This window comes from Micropterus salmoides, unplaced genomic scaffold (genome assembly GCF_014851395.1).
Source record: "Micropterus salmoides isolate LMB-PRFRI ecotype aquatic unplaced genomic scaffold, ASM1485139v1 Ms_hic_scaffold_4, whole genome shotgun sequence".
NCBI classification, from domain to species: Eukaryota; Metazoa; Chordata; class Actinopteri; order Centrarchiformes; family Centrarchidae; genus Micropterus; species Micropterus salmoides.
The window spans coordinates 18,037,969-18,052,979 of NW_024043372.1; the positions used below are offsets into that span (position 1 = coordinate 18,037,969).

The following is a 15,011-nucleotide window of genomic DNA, read 5'->3' on the forward strand; positions in this document are numbered from 1 at the left end:
TCAAATATATGTGTTGTTCACTATGTGTTCTCTTTACTGGTAAGCTCCTTCAATTATGAATTCCCATTGCTTTGTAATACAATAAAGCTTTTCTGATGTTGATATGTAGGCCTATATTTTTATACATTATAGCCTGTATTTTAGATACTTTTATATTTATAAGTACATATAGGCTACATTTTGTAGCCTAGGCTGTATATACTGTTCTACTTTTTGTAGGGACTTGGAGGCTACTTTATATCAAGCATAGATGCTAGATAAAAGGTGACCTTTGTGTATGTGCTGTATCTCTTTTTCCTAAGAAAGCATTATGATGCTCTTCATGCCATACTTACCTCAGGTCAAAAGGGGGGAATGCCTTACTCCTGAACATAAATAATGGCAATGTATCTAAGTGAGTCTACAGCATCTTTCTAATATCAACTGAAAATGTTTGGGTAGAATAAAGCCCACAATACACCAATAGGCTACATGGATCCTTAGGGAAGTTGTATTTTTGTGTGTTCTAGGTGTAGGGCTATCTGTACATCTACTTGCCTGCTGTAGTTTTGGCTCAGGGTCCCCCTAGCGGGTTAATCCGTCCATAACCTTCATTACTTCAGACAGATAATCCTCATTCGTCATTTTCGTCATGTTACAGAAGGGTGTAAAATAAATGTGTGACGGCTCGCAAGACAATGAAAAATGTTGCTCTTGATGAAAATGTTATTCACTAAAATAGGTGCCATATATGGCGCCATATGCAACTTAATCATGTCTCTAGTCCAATATTAATCAGTAGACCATCTTTATTACACCATCGTGCATTACACACATAGGTTAAGGAGTATGGAGTACTGATCCTGACAAATTCAGAAATAAATACAGAAATAAATAAATGCTCAATAAATAATAAATGTCTGTCAGAGCTTCCACAGGAAAAGGGAAGGAAGACATGGCTGGTAGTATTGTCTTCAAATAGAGTTGCTAAACACCTCAGCACATTGAAATATGCCATCTGACTGTGTGAAGAGCAAGCTTGTTGATGTGTGGAGGGAGAGTAGGCCTAGAGCGCTCCCGTCTGACTGGTCCACCAATAGGGGAGAAGTTCACCCCTTTAGACACAACCCCTCCTCATTTGCATAATGAGGCAGAAATGCAGAAATTAATACCATTGGGAAAATAAAAAGGGTAGAAAATGCAACGGAAGAATAAAACAAAAATATTAAAACACACACATAAATAAATAAATTTAAAAAGAAGTAATTAATAAATAAAGTTGAAGATTATAACCGACAATAAATAAATAAGGTATTTATTACAAAGGTGAATAATTAATTAATTAAATTTTTTAAATTTTGTGCATTTAATCGGATGCTTATTTATTTATTGAGCATTTATTTACGTTTTAAATGATTTTGCCCGATTAATGAGTAATATTAGTTTGAGATAACGCCAAAGTGAGTATGACTCTTGACTCAACATATGTATATATTTATTTAGAAGCAGCAGTAAATATCTGCATACCAGCAATACCGATGAGTCATAAATATTATAATTAAAAGTGTATTATTCCCCTTCTTTTGTTTTTGTAGTCAGGCACCGCATGGTCAGCTTCACCAAACAGAAACATTTGGGGTCCTTTTACTTCACGTGTGCGTCTGCTGCTCTGCCATCGTGAGACGAAACCATGCCGAAGTCAAAGAGGGACAAGAAAAGTAAGAAAAATCATGTTCATATTGTAAAATTTACAAACATATTGAACGATTAAACGTTTTACCCTGGTTGCTTGTATGTAGCATCTCTCAGCAACAAAAGAAAAGTAGCGTAAATTAGGTAACAGCTAACGGAAGCTTCTCCTTAACATACATGGGGAGCTTCAACAGTTAAGTTACAAGTGACTGACATCAGTTAAAACTCATAACTAACTGATTGACCTTTCACATGATCTTTCCATCAGTTTCGTTAACGAAAACAGCCAAGAAAGGACTGGAGTCAAAACAGAAATTAATAGAGGAGGTGAGTGGTGTCTTCTCAGCTATTAGCTGTAACGTTAATGCTAAGCAAGGTTAGCTGAAGCTGTTGACATATTTCACAGTAAATTCTCCACCTGTTTATCTTTTTAGTTACGGAAATGTGTGGACACCTACAGAAACTTGTTCATATTCTCTGTGGCCAATATGAGGAATAACAAACTGAAAGACATCAGGACAGCATGGAAACACAGCAGGTAAAGACGTCTTATTGTTGGGCCTTTTAATGAACTTATCGTCATGAGGAGTACTGACTGGTAACAGTTGTATAAAGTATGAGACATTTATACACATTTATATCAAGACAGCTTGTGTTAGTAACTGAGCATCAAGTTTGAAAGATGTGGCTATTTACTAGCCAGAGAGGGTCTAATAAAACATGCTATCAAATTGCTTTAAGGGAATAATAGTGTCCAAGTGTTTTTTGAAGTGACGCAAATTACGGACTTAATATCAAGATATCTCAGCCGCTACTGCTTTGATTTTGATACCCTAACTTTATCACAGTTCAACACTAAACACTGGAGTACTCCTTTAACAGATGTCACAGGAAACAATTTAACCAGACTCTTCTCTGTGCCACAGATTCTTCTTTGGCAAAAATAAAGTCATGGTGGTTGCCTTGGGTAAAGGAGAAACGGACGAATACAAAGATAACTTGCACAAGGTAGGTGAGACCTTGCGTTTGGTGTTAAACCATGTGTGTATACATGTAATCTATTGCAAAGACGTGACATTTTCTATTGCCTTTTGATAATGTGCAGGTTAGCAAATATTTGCGAGGAGAAGTGGGAGTACTATTCACAAATAAAACAAAGGATGAGGTACAAGAGTAAGTAAGGCTGCACTTAATGCACCATTGTTGCAATGATTCTCCAAATATTGTTAGTCAGTTGACAAAATGGTGTTTTTCTATCTACAGGTATTTCAATCATTTCAAAGAGATGGATTTTGCACGGGCAGGCAACCCGGCACAGATGGACGTAACTCTGGATGAGGGACCCCTGGAACAGTTTCCTCACTCAATGGAGCCCCAGTTGAGGCAATTAGGACTTCCCACTGCTCTCAAGAAAGGTAAGATTGCAGGATAAGGACATTATATATTATTATAATATTAAGTATATAATAATTGTCAACAAATCCCATGCAAAGACCAAATCAACAGAGCATTAGTCAATTTCTCAATTTGCATCATCAGATCGCAAATGTATGGTTTCATTTTTAAAAAAAGGCTCACTATTTTTTTTTTTGTTTAAAACAGCTAAGCAATGTAGGATTTTGCAAACAATACTCAAACAGTAGTAAATAATGCATTTGTTGGGGACAAATGTGTGTGGGATTGACTCAGCAACAAACTATGTAGCATTGCTGTCAGATAACAATGAAGGTCTATGGCACAGAGGAATAAGATTTATCAGGCACTGGCTAGCAAAATCAGCCTCATCATTCAGTCATTTTATATCATCTTGTTTTGAAAGGTGTGGTGACACTGCTGAAGGACCATGAAGTCTGTAAGGAGGGAGACGTGCTTACCCCTGAGCAGGCTCGTATTCTGGTGAGTTCTTAAATGTTGGAATACAAAAAATGTTAACCGGTGACACATTGTGCTGTGTTGCATTTGAGTGACTTTTCAAATTGGCTCTTATTTGTACTTTTTTTTTTTTTGTCCATAGAAACTCTTTGGCATCGAGATGGCAGAATTCAAGGTACAGATCAAATGTCTGTGGAACTCAGAAACAGGGGAGTTTGAGAACTGTGCTGGTGAGGAAGAGCCTATGCAGGATAATGAAGGAGATGATGACGACGATGCAGAGTGAAACCTCTGCAGGAGCTTCTACACATTGTTTAAGTCATTTTTGCCCACGTTTAACAGCAGAGGGACATTGATGTTCAAACCATTCATCCTGACTGCCCTGGAGTCTGTAATCTCTCTCTTTTTTCACCCCCAAAACAAAAATGTATGTCCCCTCACCTTCAATTTTAGCTTCAGACTGAATAGTTGTTCAGTGAACACTGGAGTCTGAAGACTTACTGATGTCTCACATGTAATCATGTTGATGCCACTTGTTTTGTCAACATAATGAGTTTTGTATTGCATGCACATATTTTGCAATTTAGCCAAAACAAATGAGCAGATTCCAGAGTTAAACCAACTCATTTGCATGCATTTTATGTGCAGAAAAACATGTTGACTTGGGAAAATTACTTTTCTTTTTAATGTAACAGTTTAATTAAGGCAGATTCCATAAAAAAGTTTTTTTCCCTGAAAAAAATCTTCATTTTTTATAAATTAATGAAGTGCTCTTACTGATTAATACATACTGGTCTTCAATTCATTCATAACAAAAAAAAAATCATTTCAAACATTTCAGGAAACAAGTAAGTAGCTAAGGAAAAGTGCTTTCTCATCTATTTTCTGTATAAACATGGATGATATTGGGTTGTTGGATTTTGGCTCTTTAGCGGAAGTATTTTGGACACTCGTGGGCTACGAGATTCCAGGCCTCATTGAAAGCGGCAACCACTCGCTCATCCAGAGGACCCTCCTCTGCAGCAGCCAAGTTTTGCTGAAGTTGCTCCATACTTGACATGCCAATGATGACTCCATCGCCAAGATCACCCTGGAAAAGCAGACAAGTAGTGGTCAAACCAAAACATGGTTTTAATAAGGAGTGGCTTTCATATAAAGTTGTTACGTGGTGATACATTTTCCAGCTACTTTAGGCACCAATACAGCCTTTATGTCGTTGAGGTTAAATATAACATCTGTCCAGGCACAACCAGACAGTAAAAGAGGTTTTTGATACCATTATAAAAGTTAGTTGCAGGCTTAGTTCTCAGTAAATGCTGTATCATATTCTATGTATTTAGTAATGTCATATAGTGAACCTCTGATTTGTTTTCACAATCCTGACAAAAATGTGTTTAAAATCTTGAAAGACTAAATTCTGCATGATGGATCCAATTAGTTGATAGCCCCTTTTAGCTCACATGACCTCAGGTTTTCTATTGCGGTTCATCAGTCTGAATAGGTTGCCAGGGTAGGACAAATATTTGTTCAGTAAATACAAGAAGTATAAAATATTGTGCAGAGTAAGATACCTACATTTTCCCCAAATTTTGATTTTTAATTTCACGTATATTGTATTCTCCCTACAATGACAAAACATAATCTCCTGTCACTACAGCGATCCATGCACAGTCGGTACCTTAAGTTGGGAGTGGTGGTACATCCATCGCATAGCAGCAGAAGTCAGGGTGGGTTTCTCCGAGCCGTGTGCGCCCTCCATGGCCTTCAGAACCACATTTATAGCCTGGAAATGACTCTGCTTCCAGTATCTGACAGATATGCAGGAGGAAAGTCACAGCTATGTTTTGATCAGTGTTAAACAGTTCAGACCTGCAGAATTACCTACCTAGCAGCAACATAAAACAAATGGAGTTGCTTTTTGTATTTAAATTTACAGAAGCAAATGGCTGGGCTTCACCTGTCCTGGTATGCTGCAGACCAGCTGTTGCCAAAGAATCTTCCTGCAGGCTGGGAGCCATCTTTGTCCTGGTAATGGTACTTTCCTGTCAGAAGGCCACCTGCAGAGGAGAAATGGCAGAATTCAAGATTATCTAAAAGGTTCTACTATTTATGTACTCAATACTGTCATTCACTCAAAATTATATTTTTCAACGCTACATTTTCAGAAAAAGTCGTAATTAACGTCAAAACAAGAGTCTACAGCCATGTTAACAGCTCTGTGAGGCTTTATGTAGGCACAGTGGTGCTTTGACCTACACTAAATGCTAATGTCAGTGTGCTAAGACGTGGATGCTAAGCAGGTATAATATTTACCATGTTCACCATTAGTCTGGCATGTTAGAATGCTAAACATTTGCTAATTAGCACTAAGACTAAAGTACAGTTGAGGCTGATGGGAATGCTTTTCAAGTATATAGCCCAAAAAAAAGTGATTTGACTTGATGATGACACTAGACAAAAAGTTAAAGGAAAACTAAAGAGATTACAGGTCATCCTGATGTGGACATGGATGTCCCAACTTATATTGCAATCCATCCAACAGTTGAGACATTTCAGTCAAAACCACAAATGTCAACCTCAAGGTTGCACTAGAGTCAAAGTCAGGGGATCACCAAATTCATTAGGATTCATCATCGCGGCACCATAAATGTTTAATTTTGTATTAAGCCATCTGGTAAGTATTGAGATATTTCACAAGATGAGTGAAAACTTTTACCTTCTGGGGGTGCTAAATAGAGGAAAGGTTGGTGGTTTCAAATAGTTATTAAAAATCATCCTATTCATAAATTTCATGGCCGTCAGTCCAATAATTATAGAGATACTGGAGAGAGATAAGTGGTAGACTGACGGACTGATGTCACAAGAGATGTCATAGCGTTCAGGTCACATGATTAACATTACTCCTCCACAGTATGTGACACAGCTATCACCAGGTGTGAGTATCTCCTGTTGAATGAAACAAATGCAAATGGCGTCTGCAAGTTGCACCACAAAAGGAAGATATACAGCACCTGCTAGAGGATTGTATGCGTAGAATCTCATTCCGTAGTTTCTCAGACATGGCAGCAACTCAGTCTCAACCTGTCTTGTAGTGGCATTGTACATTCCCTGTGAATGGTTGTAAGAGTCAAAATTAGGGTGTAAATAATAGTCAAGATGTCAAATTCAAGAAAAAGCAAGGTAAGCAAACAAACCCACATAACATGGGGGCCAAGAACACCTAAGCAAACATTACAGTGAGTTGGAAGAGGCACTGGGGCCACATTGAGTTTCTCTAGACTATGAAGGATGCTTAACCGTAGTTTCTTTTCTTAATGAAAACTACTGAGGTCCTGAATAAGCAGTTGCATAAAAGTGAGAAGTCAGCCCACTCTGAAAACAGGAAGTTCTAGCCAAGCTATGGGCATACCCACATGAAAAGAATGGGCTTTCTAACACATAGCCACTCATATGGGGGGGTCCATCATGGACATATACTGAGCGGCTGATTTACTCTAAAATGAGGCAACTGATTGGACTGAACTGTAAGATAATGTTTTAAAAAGTGCCAGGATACCTGATATACAGTGGGAATAATCCAGTTGTTGTGTCTGCAGATGCACACAATCTCAGCCACTTCCCACGATGCATAGTTTGACAGGCCAAACTCCTTGAACTTTCCCTGAAAGCAATATTTTAACATTAAATCAGTTTAATAAAATACTGTCCCGTAAGTAGATAGTATCTCAACTTGAAAGGTACAGTCTCATCAATTGTTTTGATAATTTATACATCGGGGACAAATATCTAGCCTAGTTATCTTTTGGTGTCTCTGGTTTCGTTACCTCTTTGTGGAGTTCATTGCAAGCCCTAAGGGTATCCTGGATGGGGTTTTCGTGGTCAGGGGCATGGAGGTAGAAGAGGTCCACACAATCGGTCCGCAACCTCTGAAGGGAGGTTTCCAACTGAGAGCGCACACTCTCTGGCTTCAACGTCTTCCCATCCCAGGGGTTGGCCTTGGTAGCTATGCTTACTGTCACACAGAAACAATGCATGTAGACAAATTTCCAGATTTATAATCATCATCATGTCCATCAATATCCCATCCAGTACATCACTTAATGTAACTACTGTATTGGCAGGCAGGGTATAACATTGGGCCAACAGCTGCCTATTGTCAGTGTCCACGTCAATATCTGAAAGTATCTCCCAAAGAACTGCACCGTTCTGGTTTGCTAGATCCCCTGATTTAAAACAGCTCTGAACTGCTGAAGACAGGTGCTATGGGTGTTTCCCAATGCCAGACACAGTGGACAGCAATCCTTTTTTAATCTATTTGTCAGCCACCCTGCAAAAACATTAATCTCAAAGAGAAGAAATACCTTGTACCAGATTTAGCTATTAGTTACAGTAGAGGCAACGAAAACACTTAACTTGACAAGCCACACAAACACTTACATATCAACCAACAGCTGTTGGTGCCCTATTGAACCTGGATACTGCATGACTGATGCATTGAGCCTAAACCATACTAGGAACTAAAGGCACGGATATACTGGCCTCTGCTGATGTGTTTTTCACCATGGACTACTTTATAGAAGTGCAATACTAAATTGCAAAGAGATTGCAAAAACTGGTTCCTCTGCTAGTCTCTCCTACCCAACTCCATAACCACCGAATCCACATTTTAATGGTTTTAATTTGTAAACAAATGTTCTTGCCTTTTTGTTGTGCTCTTTTCTGTGATTCTGTGTAACGTTATGTTTAATATTGACATGGCAATTGGGGACTGCAGATGAAAGCTTCCAAGCATACTCTGGTACATATCAAAGGGTAACATTTATGTTTATTATTGTATCAACAAATTAAATAAATAAATATGCAAAATAAATATTGCCCAAAACTAAAACGTTTTATGAGTGAAAAGGTAAACACGGTGCTGGTTAACGTTGGTTAGCCGTGGGGAAAAGTTAATTTTTTGAGTACCCATAATTCCAAGCTGGCGCTAACCAGCAGCTACGCTGTCTAACGAGGGACAACTTGGTTAACGTTAGTACATGTGATTCTGTTATACCTGTTTTGGGAAGATTCATGCCTCCTATGATCGTCTCTGACTTCCCGTCCATGTACATGAAGGCTGTGTCCACCTTACTGTGTCCCCTGCCCAGGAAAGTCTTCACCATCTCCAGGCTCTGGTCGGCGTCGGCTCGCCCACCGAACGCCATAGTTCCCAGTAAGGAAACCGGTCGTTTAGCTTGAGACGAAGACATACTTCGACGAGACACAAACCTCGGTAAATGTGTAAGCACGTCTTGGATAATGTGACTCTGTCGGAGTGGGCACAGTCTTCCTGTTATTATCCACTGCATGCTAGGGCAAAGGTCGTGTTGGAAGTGGTAAGGGAGCGTCGTAAACTTCCTTAGCCGGTTTAAAACGAAAATTATAATTTTACAGAAAAGATATTTGGCTTGAGACAGTACAAAGTTCGTTTGCTGTGACCACTTCCTGTTGTTTATAAATTTGGGGTTTGCTGTGTTTAATGGGTTTAATATTTATTCTAGTCTCATCGTTGCATCATTTGTAAAGCACTAGATGCAGCGTAGTTCATACATCTAACCACAAGGTGTCAGCAAATCACCAATTTACAGAAGATGTTCATGGGGTTTCTCCTGCATCCTGCAACGTGCATTCCAGATCAGTCTATAGATTAACTAAAAGCCAATCATATGAACTGTGGGCCCCTATTAAGCACCCCAGAGTTTAAGAAACCAACTAGTGTTTCTGCGCTTGAATAATATACTGTAAGTTAGTTTGATAAAACACACATTTGTTGAAGAATATACCATGTATTGACTGAAATATTAAATGTTTTAAAACTAGCCTCTGGGGCCTCAAGATTCCTCATGTGTGGAAACCTACTTGGCCTTAATAGGTAACTTTGAGACCCTGTCTTGTAGAAGGGCCATGTCTCAAAATCGAGTTTTATGACCTTAGTTTAAATTATTTCAGAATTGTGTTTAACATTATTTGGGAAGGGGATCATTTGCTCTAAAGCAAATTTTCGTAGCACTGGTTGGTCTCTGGGTACAAAATGAAGCTGCCATGTGTATTCTGCTATGTGCATGGTACATGATGGGTACTAGGAGACAGCAACACAATGCAAGATGGGCCTACAGCAGATTTTTGCCCCTGGGCTTCCAAACATGTTAATCCGGACATGTGTTTTTGTGCCGAGAAAGAAACACAAACCAACGTATTTGATTACCTCAAGAATCACTCCTGTTGTTGCAGTTTTTGAGAATGTCTTGTCTGCTGTCCCCACGCATATCTCCGATGGACTCCGATATGTCTGAAAGCCCCTGATCTAATTATAACATGCTTAATAGCTGGTACCCTCGGAGGTTGCGCGGACAGCGTTGACCCGGGACTCTGCAGGGTCGCGAACACACATGTATGCAATAAAGGCTTTGTTTGGAGAGCATGAGTAGTCAGTCCTGGCGGCTGACCCTTTGACCGCACATCAGCTGTTTGCCCTGCAGAGTGACCACTAGCCTCTTCACTCCCTACCAGTGATAGTATATCACTCAATTTCCCTAGATGTCCATGCCTAGGGCTGGACGATATGGCCAAAAATGTTATCACAATAAAAAGTTTCATATCTTTCGATATCGATAATTATCACAATAAGTATCAAATAGTTTTTTCTTTCAAATTTAAAGGCTGATTTTTGCTCCTGAGTGAAAGTTGAAGAAACTTGATGGTTAGTTATGGTTTAAACTTTTCTTTATGGTCAACGCTTGATGCCAAACAGTGGATCACATCACAAATCTGAGACAGAACATTCAAAATATTTATGATAAAATCTTTGTCAACAAATACCTTTTTCAGTCCTTTTTCCTCAACAGAATAAACGTCTTAATAAGAAAAATTAAGTCCTAATTCGTGTGTGATTGAGAAAAATTATATTGCGATAATTATTGTTATTGTTTTATTGTCCAGGCCTATCCATGCCTTCTATGAGGAGTTTGCATGTTCCCTCGTGCAGATGCTTCTGTGCTTTGCGTCACGGCCCCGTGCTCTTATTTCCCATCACCGCGCGCTTTGTTTTCACTCGCGCTCTTGGAACTAAATAAACGCCATGTCGCTGGAGATTGAATGTCGGCGAATACACTAATACACATGTTTTTATGTAAATATCAGCAAATAATACAATACCTTATGTAGCGCACATATGAGCACGCGTCTTTCATTGGAAACATTTTAGTAACCCGAGGAAACCTTTGTTTTCCGTTTGTGAGTGCACTTTGCCGACTGCATTGTGTCTTGTGTATATTTCTAAAGCTCTGAATAATAAATGACACCCTTTCCAGCCCCCCTCCCGAACCCAAACCTCATTACCAAGTCAATGGAGGGAGGCAGAAAGCGCGCAGCCTTCGAAAGTTTTTGCCCGTCAGTCCAACATCTGCAGCGAAGAAGCGCTGTCACACACCAGCAGAGAGAGAGAGAGACACACACACACGCACACACACACACAGAATACACCGCGTGTGATGGCTGGGAAGTTTTTTCACGCCGAAGGTCCTTTACGCTCCGTTTAAGTTTCTACTCGTTGGCCGCTTGGTTTTTTTATTTGCTTATTTATTAGGTTATTTGTTTGAATGTTTAACAGAGTCATACTCATGACTGAGTTTACGAGTAATTCACATTTTTTAAAACCCTAATCCAAAAAGAAGAAACATGGACAGTGTTGTTTTGTCATTTTTCCTAATATTTATTAAAGGGACTCATGCAGTGCCTTATGGCATCGCCAACAATCTCCAGCCCTATATGTGAGTAACAATTTAACTTATATTTTCCTAGTACATGGATCTTAAGGGGTTATTTACTTTTACTGTGCATCATCCATAAGATGTTTTCACAGCCTCAGATTTCCTTTTGACGTTTTTGAGCATGAGAAAACGTCCGGTTCACCTGCACATGCATAACATTGTGTCAAAGACTCAACCAGAGGCAGAAAAAAAGAGGCTTGTGAAGTTTTTTCTGCTCTTGATTCAGAGAACAGCAGCTGGATGGCAGATCTGTTTCTATGATGCTGCTGGAAGATTCATTTTACCATTGTGTGCTTTTATCATGGTCTTTATTGCCTTCCATGATTAGTATCACTGTAATTTACATGATTATATATTAGCTGCATGTGGACACTCTGTGCTGCATTCCTAACTCTGTCAGAGGCTGTTTGTTTAAACCCATCAAAGTGAAGCGACAGACAATTATGAGCCCCCCCCCCCAAAAGAAACAAAATGATAAGGAGCTTGAATTATGTGAGAGAAGATTCTCTGCTGTTACCTACCACTAACAATAAGGTATTTCATATGCAATTATGTGTACAGCTGGAGGTGATAGTGATTACTATTGTTTATGAGATGGGCAGCTGGATGTTGTACTAAGATTCCTGCTGATCTCCATATGCCGAGCCTTCCTGTCTGTCCTTGGAGAGTTACCAAAGGAGTAAATGTTTCAAAGATCATGTTGCACTTGTGAAGACCACGGTGGCAGGACTGTCTGTTAACCCAGACACACTTTGTGTAAGATGGACAAAACATTGCTGTTGAAGGCAGCTGTATTTTACCTGAGGGGTGAAAATGTATCTGTCTCCTGTTTCTGCTGACGTTCAGTCTCACGCGTACAAGTGAAAACATGTATGCATAAGCCCTATGTCCAGTGAAAGCACTACAGATGTTACATGAGAATTGACTGGAAAACCATGGAATGTTTTATTCATTTAATTTGAAAATGTTGTACAGTGAATGGTAACCCGTTACAGAGATTGTGCATCATATGCTTTTGTTTCCCAGCAAACTTGGCTCACATCTAAAACAGTTTGATCTTGTCTGGTAATGATTTTTGCCTTTTACATTTGGAGTGGAAGATATAAAATGAAACACAAAAATCCTCACCACTTTCATGTCCATCCCACCCTCAAAAAAGACTTTCAGGTAACAGACTAATTCTGAATTTCTTGAGCTATGGGTAGCTTCTTGTGGTTTGTAGCTCAGCATTCTGAAAGCTGATGTATGAGGAATTCCTCTTAAGTCTTTAAAAACACAATAATACAGACCTCATAAGCAGCCTTATCCCTCTGCACAGGTAATGCCCTCACAGGCATTATGTCATTGACAACTAGAAAAAGTCTTTTGCAAGCTTTGTCTATCTTTGCTGCAACATTTCTTAAAGCGCTCATAAATTGCCCCGCTGCCATGTGTAAAAGCGCTGCAGAACATTTTGACACCTTAAGTATTTTTACCACTGTTTTCATTCCAGGCCCAATGTGTGTGTGGAGAGGGAGGTGACGCTGGTCGCCCAGAGGCAGCCGTGTGTGCAGGCCTTCACACGCATGGTCAAAGTGTGGAAGCAAGGCTGTGTGGGACAGTCATGGTGCATGGGATACGAGAGGAGGTGAGTAATACACCTCATTTGTAGTCTGTCCCCTCTTCCCTCTCTGAAGTCAAACCCTCTGACTCTGTGCTTAGACAAACACTCCCACCTTCACCTGCAGGGATGTCATGCTTTGTTGATTAAGTGCTGGGTAGGGCAAAGCATTAATTAATGGTTTTATGTTGTCTCCCTGACTCATGCGACCAAAAGAATTTATCTGAGAGGACATGATCCTTCATTTAACTCCCCCTCCAAACAGTATCAAACAGGATGAGAGCTTGGTCCCTGATCTCCTCTTTCCTCTTCATCTCTCTCGCTCTCATTCTGTAATCACAGCTTTGAACCTCTCATGCAGTTAAGTGCAAGGTTGAGCCCCACTTCATCGGGGTTACCTGCTATTTAACACACAGGCGTCTCTGTAGCCAACATTCCTTTGAAGGCAAGTCCCAATGCTCACATTTTAGCTGGTCTCTAAGAGCCAGTGTCAGGAGTTTCTCACTGTGCTGCTCACACTCGCTTTCTCCGTCTTATATACCATGTTACAAAATCATAGGCTGCCTTGAATGTAGCCAAGGCCTTAATTACTCGCTGTAAACAAAACATGTTTCCACGCTGTGTAATGACTGTGGAGCAATGAGAGGGGTCCCAAAGTACAGGGACAGGCACCGTTCTCTGAAGTGGAGACTGCCGGTCTCACACTTTGAAACAGTGCCATCAAAGTCTGGGAAAATGTTTGCTGAACATTATATTGCATGTTCCTAAAAGGACTGGGAGTCGTTTGATCGGATTACATGTTTGTTTTTCCTTATCTAGTGGTATACAACCACATGAAACGTTAAAAGGTATATGTGCTAAATATCGTCAGATAATCCCGATGTGTATATATACCTTAAAACGTCAATTAATAGCCCAGGCTTTTATTTGCTTAAATTACTGAACTCACCCTGCCTTTATCTGGAACAGGTGTCTGTATGGGACGGACCTTTAATTCCTTTACCATGTTGATAAATCTGAACAAACAGTACTTTGGTGCTTGTTGTTTCCGTAAAATGAACTAAAGGATTGAATTGTGGAGAATCGAACCAAACGAACGATGATCCATCTCGACGAAAGTTTAAACATTTATATTGTGTGATCTATGCAGCTTAGAACTAGCTCAAGCAGGTGACCCGGTGGGCTGTAAGATGTTTTATACATCCAAAGAACTCTTATAAAAACCAAAGTAGGCTTCTAATTGAGACCTACCTTTATTTGTCAAATGCTGTAGCCACACCAGGCCAGTAAAAGGGACAGGTGACTAATTGTGACTAGGCTTTTTTATTGAAGTTTTACAGTATGCATGTACACACACACACACACACACACACTACTGTTTTACAATAGAATACTGCAAAAGCTTGTGTGTGTTGCCAGTTCTTGTACTCCTTTTATTGATTAGTTTAATCACTGCTACTTCAAAGTAAAGTTTTTAACTTATTGTATGTCTTGTTAACAGGACAGCGTACTACACTGCATACAGACAAGTGTACAGACAGGATTATAAGGCTGTGTACAAGTGTTGCCCTGGATGGTCTCAACTTAACCGAGAAGCGGGTTGTCTGTATCGTAAGTATCCTTTCTATCTCTTTAAAAAAAAATAATAATAATAATCTGTTTTTTTTATTTACTGTGACATTTTTTGTTTAAAATAGAATATGCATGTAGATATGTTTACTAAAAGGCAATATGTCTTTTCCTGACTCAGCGGGAGTAAGGGTGCTTTAAACATCACCTCACACTTGGCACAGAGCTTTGAATGAAAGGTTTTGAGGAAAAGGTCAGAAGGGTCAAGAGGTGCTTTGCCCATTCAGACTGCTCAGCAGATGTTATCAGTCAGTGCCATGTCTGCGGTACTTATGTTGTTACAACAGTCCCACAAGGTTTAGATGTGGACGGTGGGAAAACAAATCTCAAGTGTTGACATTCGCTCTCAAATGAGGTTTGCATTGTAGTATCTTTGTTCAACACTCAGCAAAAAATAATTACGATCAGGCCGGGGCTCTGCAGCACTCCTG

At 39.7% G+C, this 15,011-nt stretch overlaps 3 protein-coding genes across 3 annotated transcripts in view; 2 read left to right on the forward strand and 1 right to left on the reverse strand.

Moving 5' to 3' along the window:
* The first annotated feature begins 1,599 nt into the window (after positions 1-1,599).
* Positions 1,600-4,285, forward strand: mrto4 (MRT4 homolog, ribosome maturation factor). The gene is made up of 8 exons (XM_038695907.1): positions 1,600-1,697; positions 1,940-1,998; positions 2,106-2,209; positions 2,598-2,679; positions 2,777-2,844; positions 2,935-3,086; positions 3,491-3,567; positions 3,686-4,285. Exons 1-8 carry the CDS (start codon positions 1,670-1,672, stop codon positions 3,827-3,829), a joined length of 714 nt encoding a protein of 237 aa, XP_038551835.1. The 5' UTR covers positions 1,600-1,669; the 3' UTR covers positions 3,830-4,285.
* akr7a3 (aldo-keto reductase family 7, member A3 (aflatoxin aldehyde reductase)) lies at positions 4,210-8,935 on the reverse strand. Its single transcript, XM_038695906.1, has 7 exons — positions 8,597-8,935; positions 7,368-7,555; positions 7,100-7,204; positions 6,555-6,651; positions 5,501-5,600; positions 5,222-5,351; positions 4,210-4,633 (listed from the first exon to the last, which is right to left on the reverse strand). Exons 1-7 carry the CDS (start codon positions 8,889-8,891, stop codon positions 4,472-4,474), a joined length of 1,077 nt encoding a protein of 358 aa, XP_038551834.1. The 5' UTR covers positions 8,892-8,935; the 3' UTR covers positions 4,210-4,471.
* A 3,613-nt stretch (positions 8,936-12,548) lies between these two features.
* megf6b (multiple EGF-like-domains 6b) overlaps positions 12,549-15,011 on the forward strand; it is a 62,437-nt gene continuing 59,974 nt past the window's right edge. Inside the window, exons 1-3 of the mRNA XM_038696185.1 lie at positions 12,549-12,565; positions 12,844-12,978; positions 14,453-14,562. Of these exons, the coding sequence (XP_038552113.1) occupies positions 12,549-12,565; positions 12,844-12,978; positions 14,453-14,562 (262 nt within the window). The remainder of the gene's footprint in view (positions 12,566-12,843; positions 12,979-14,452; positions 14,563-15,011) is intronic.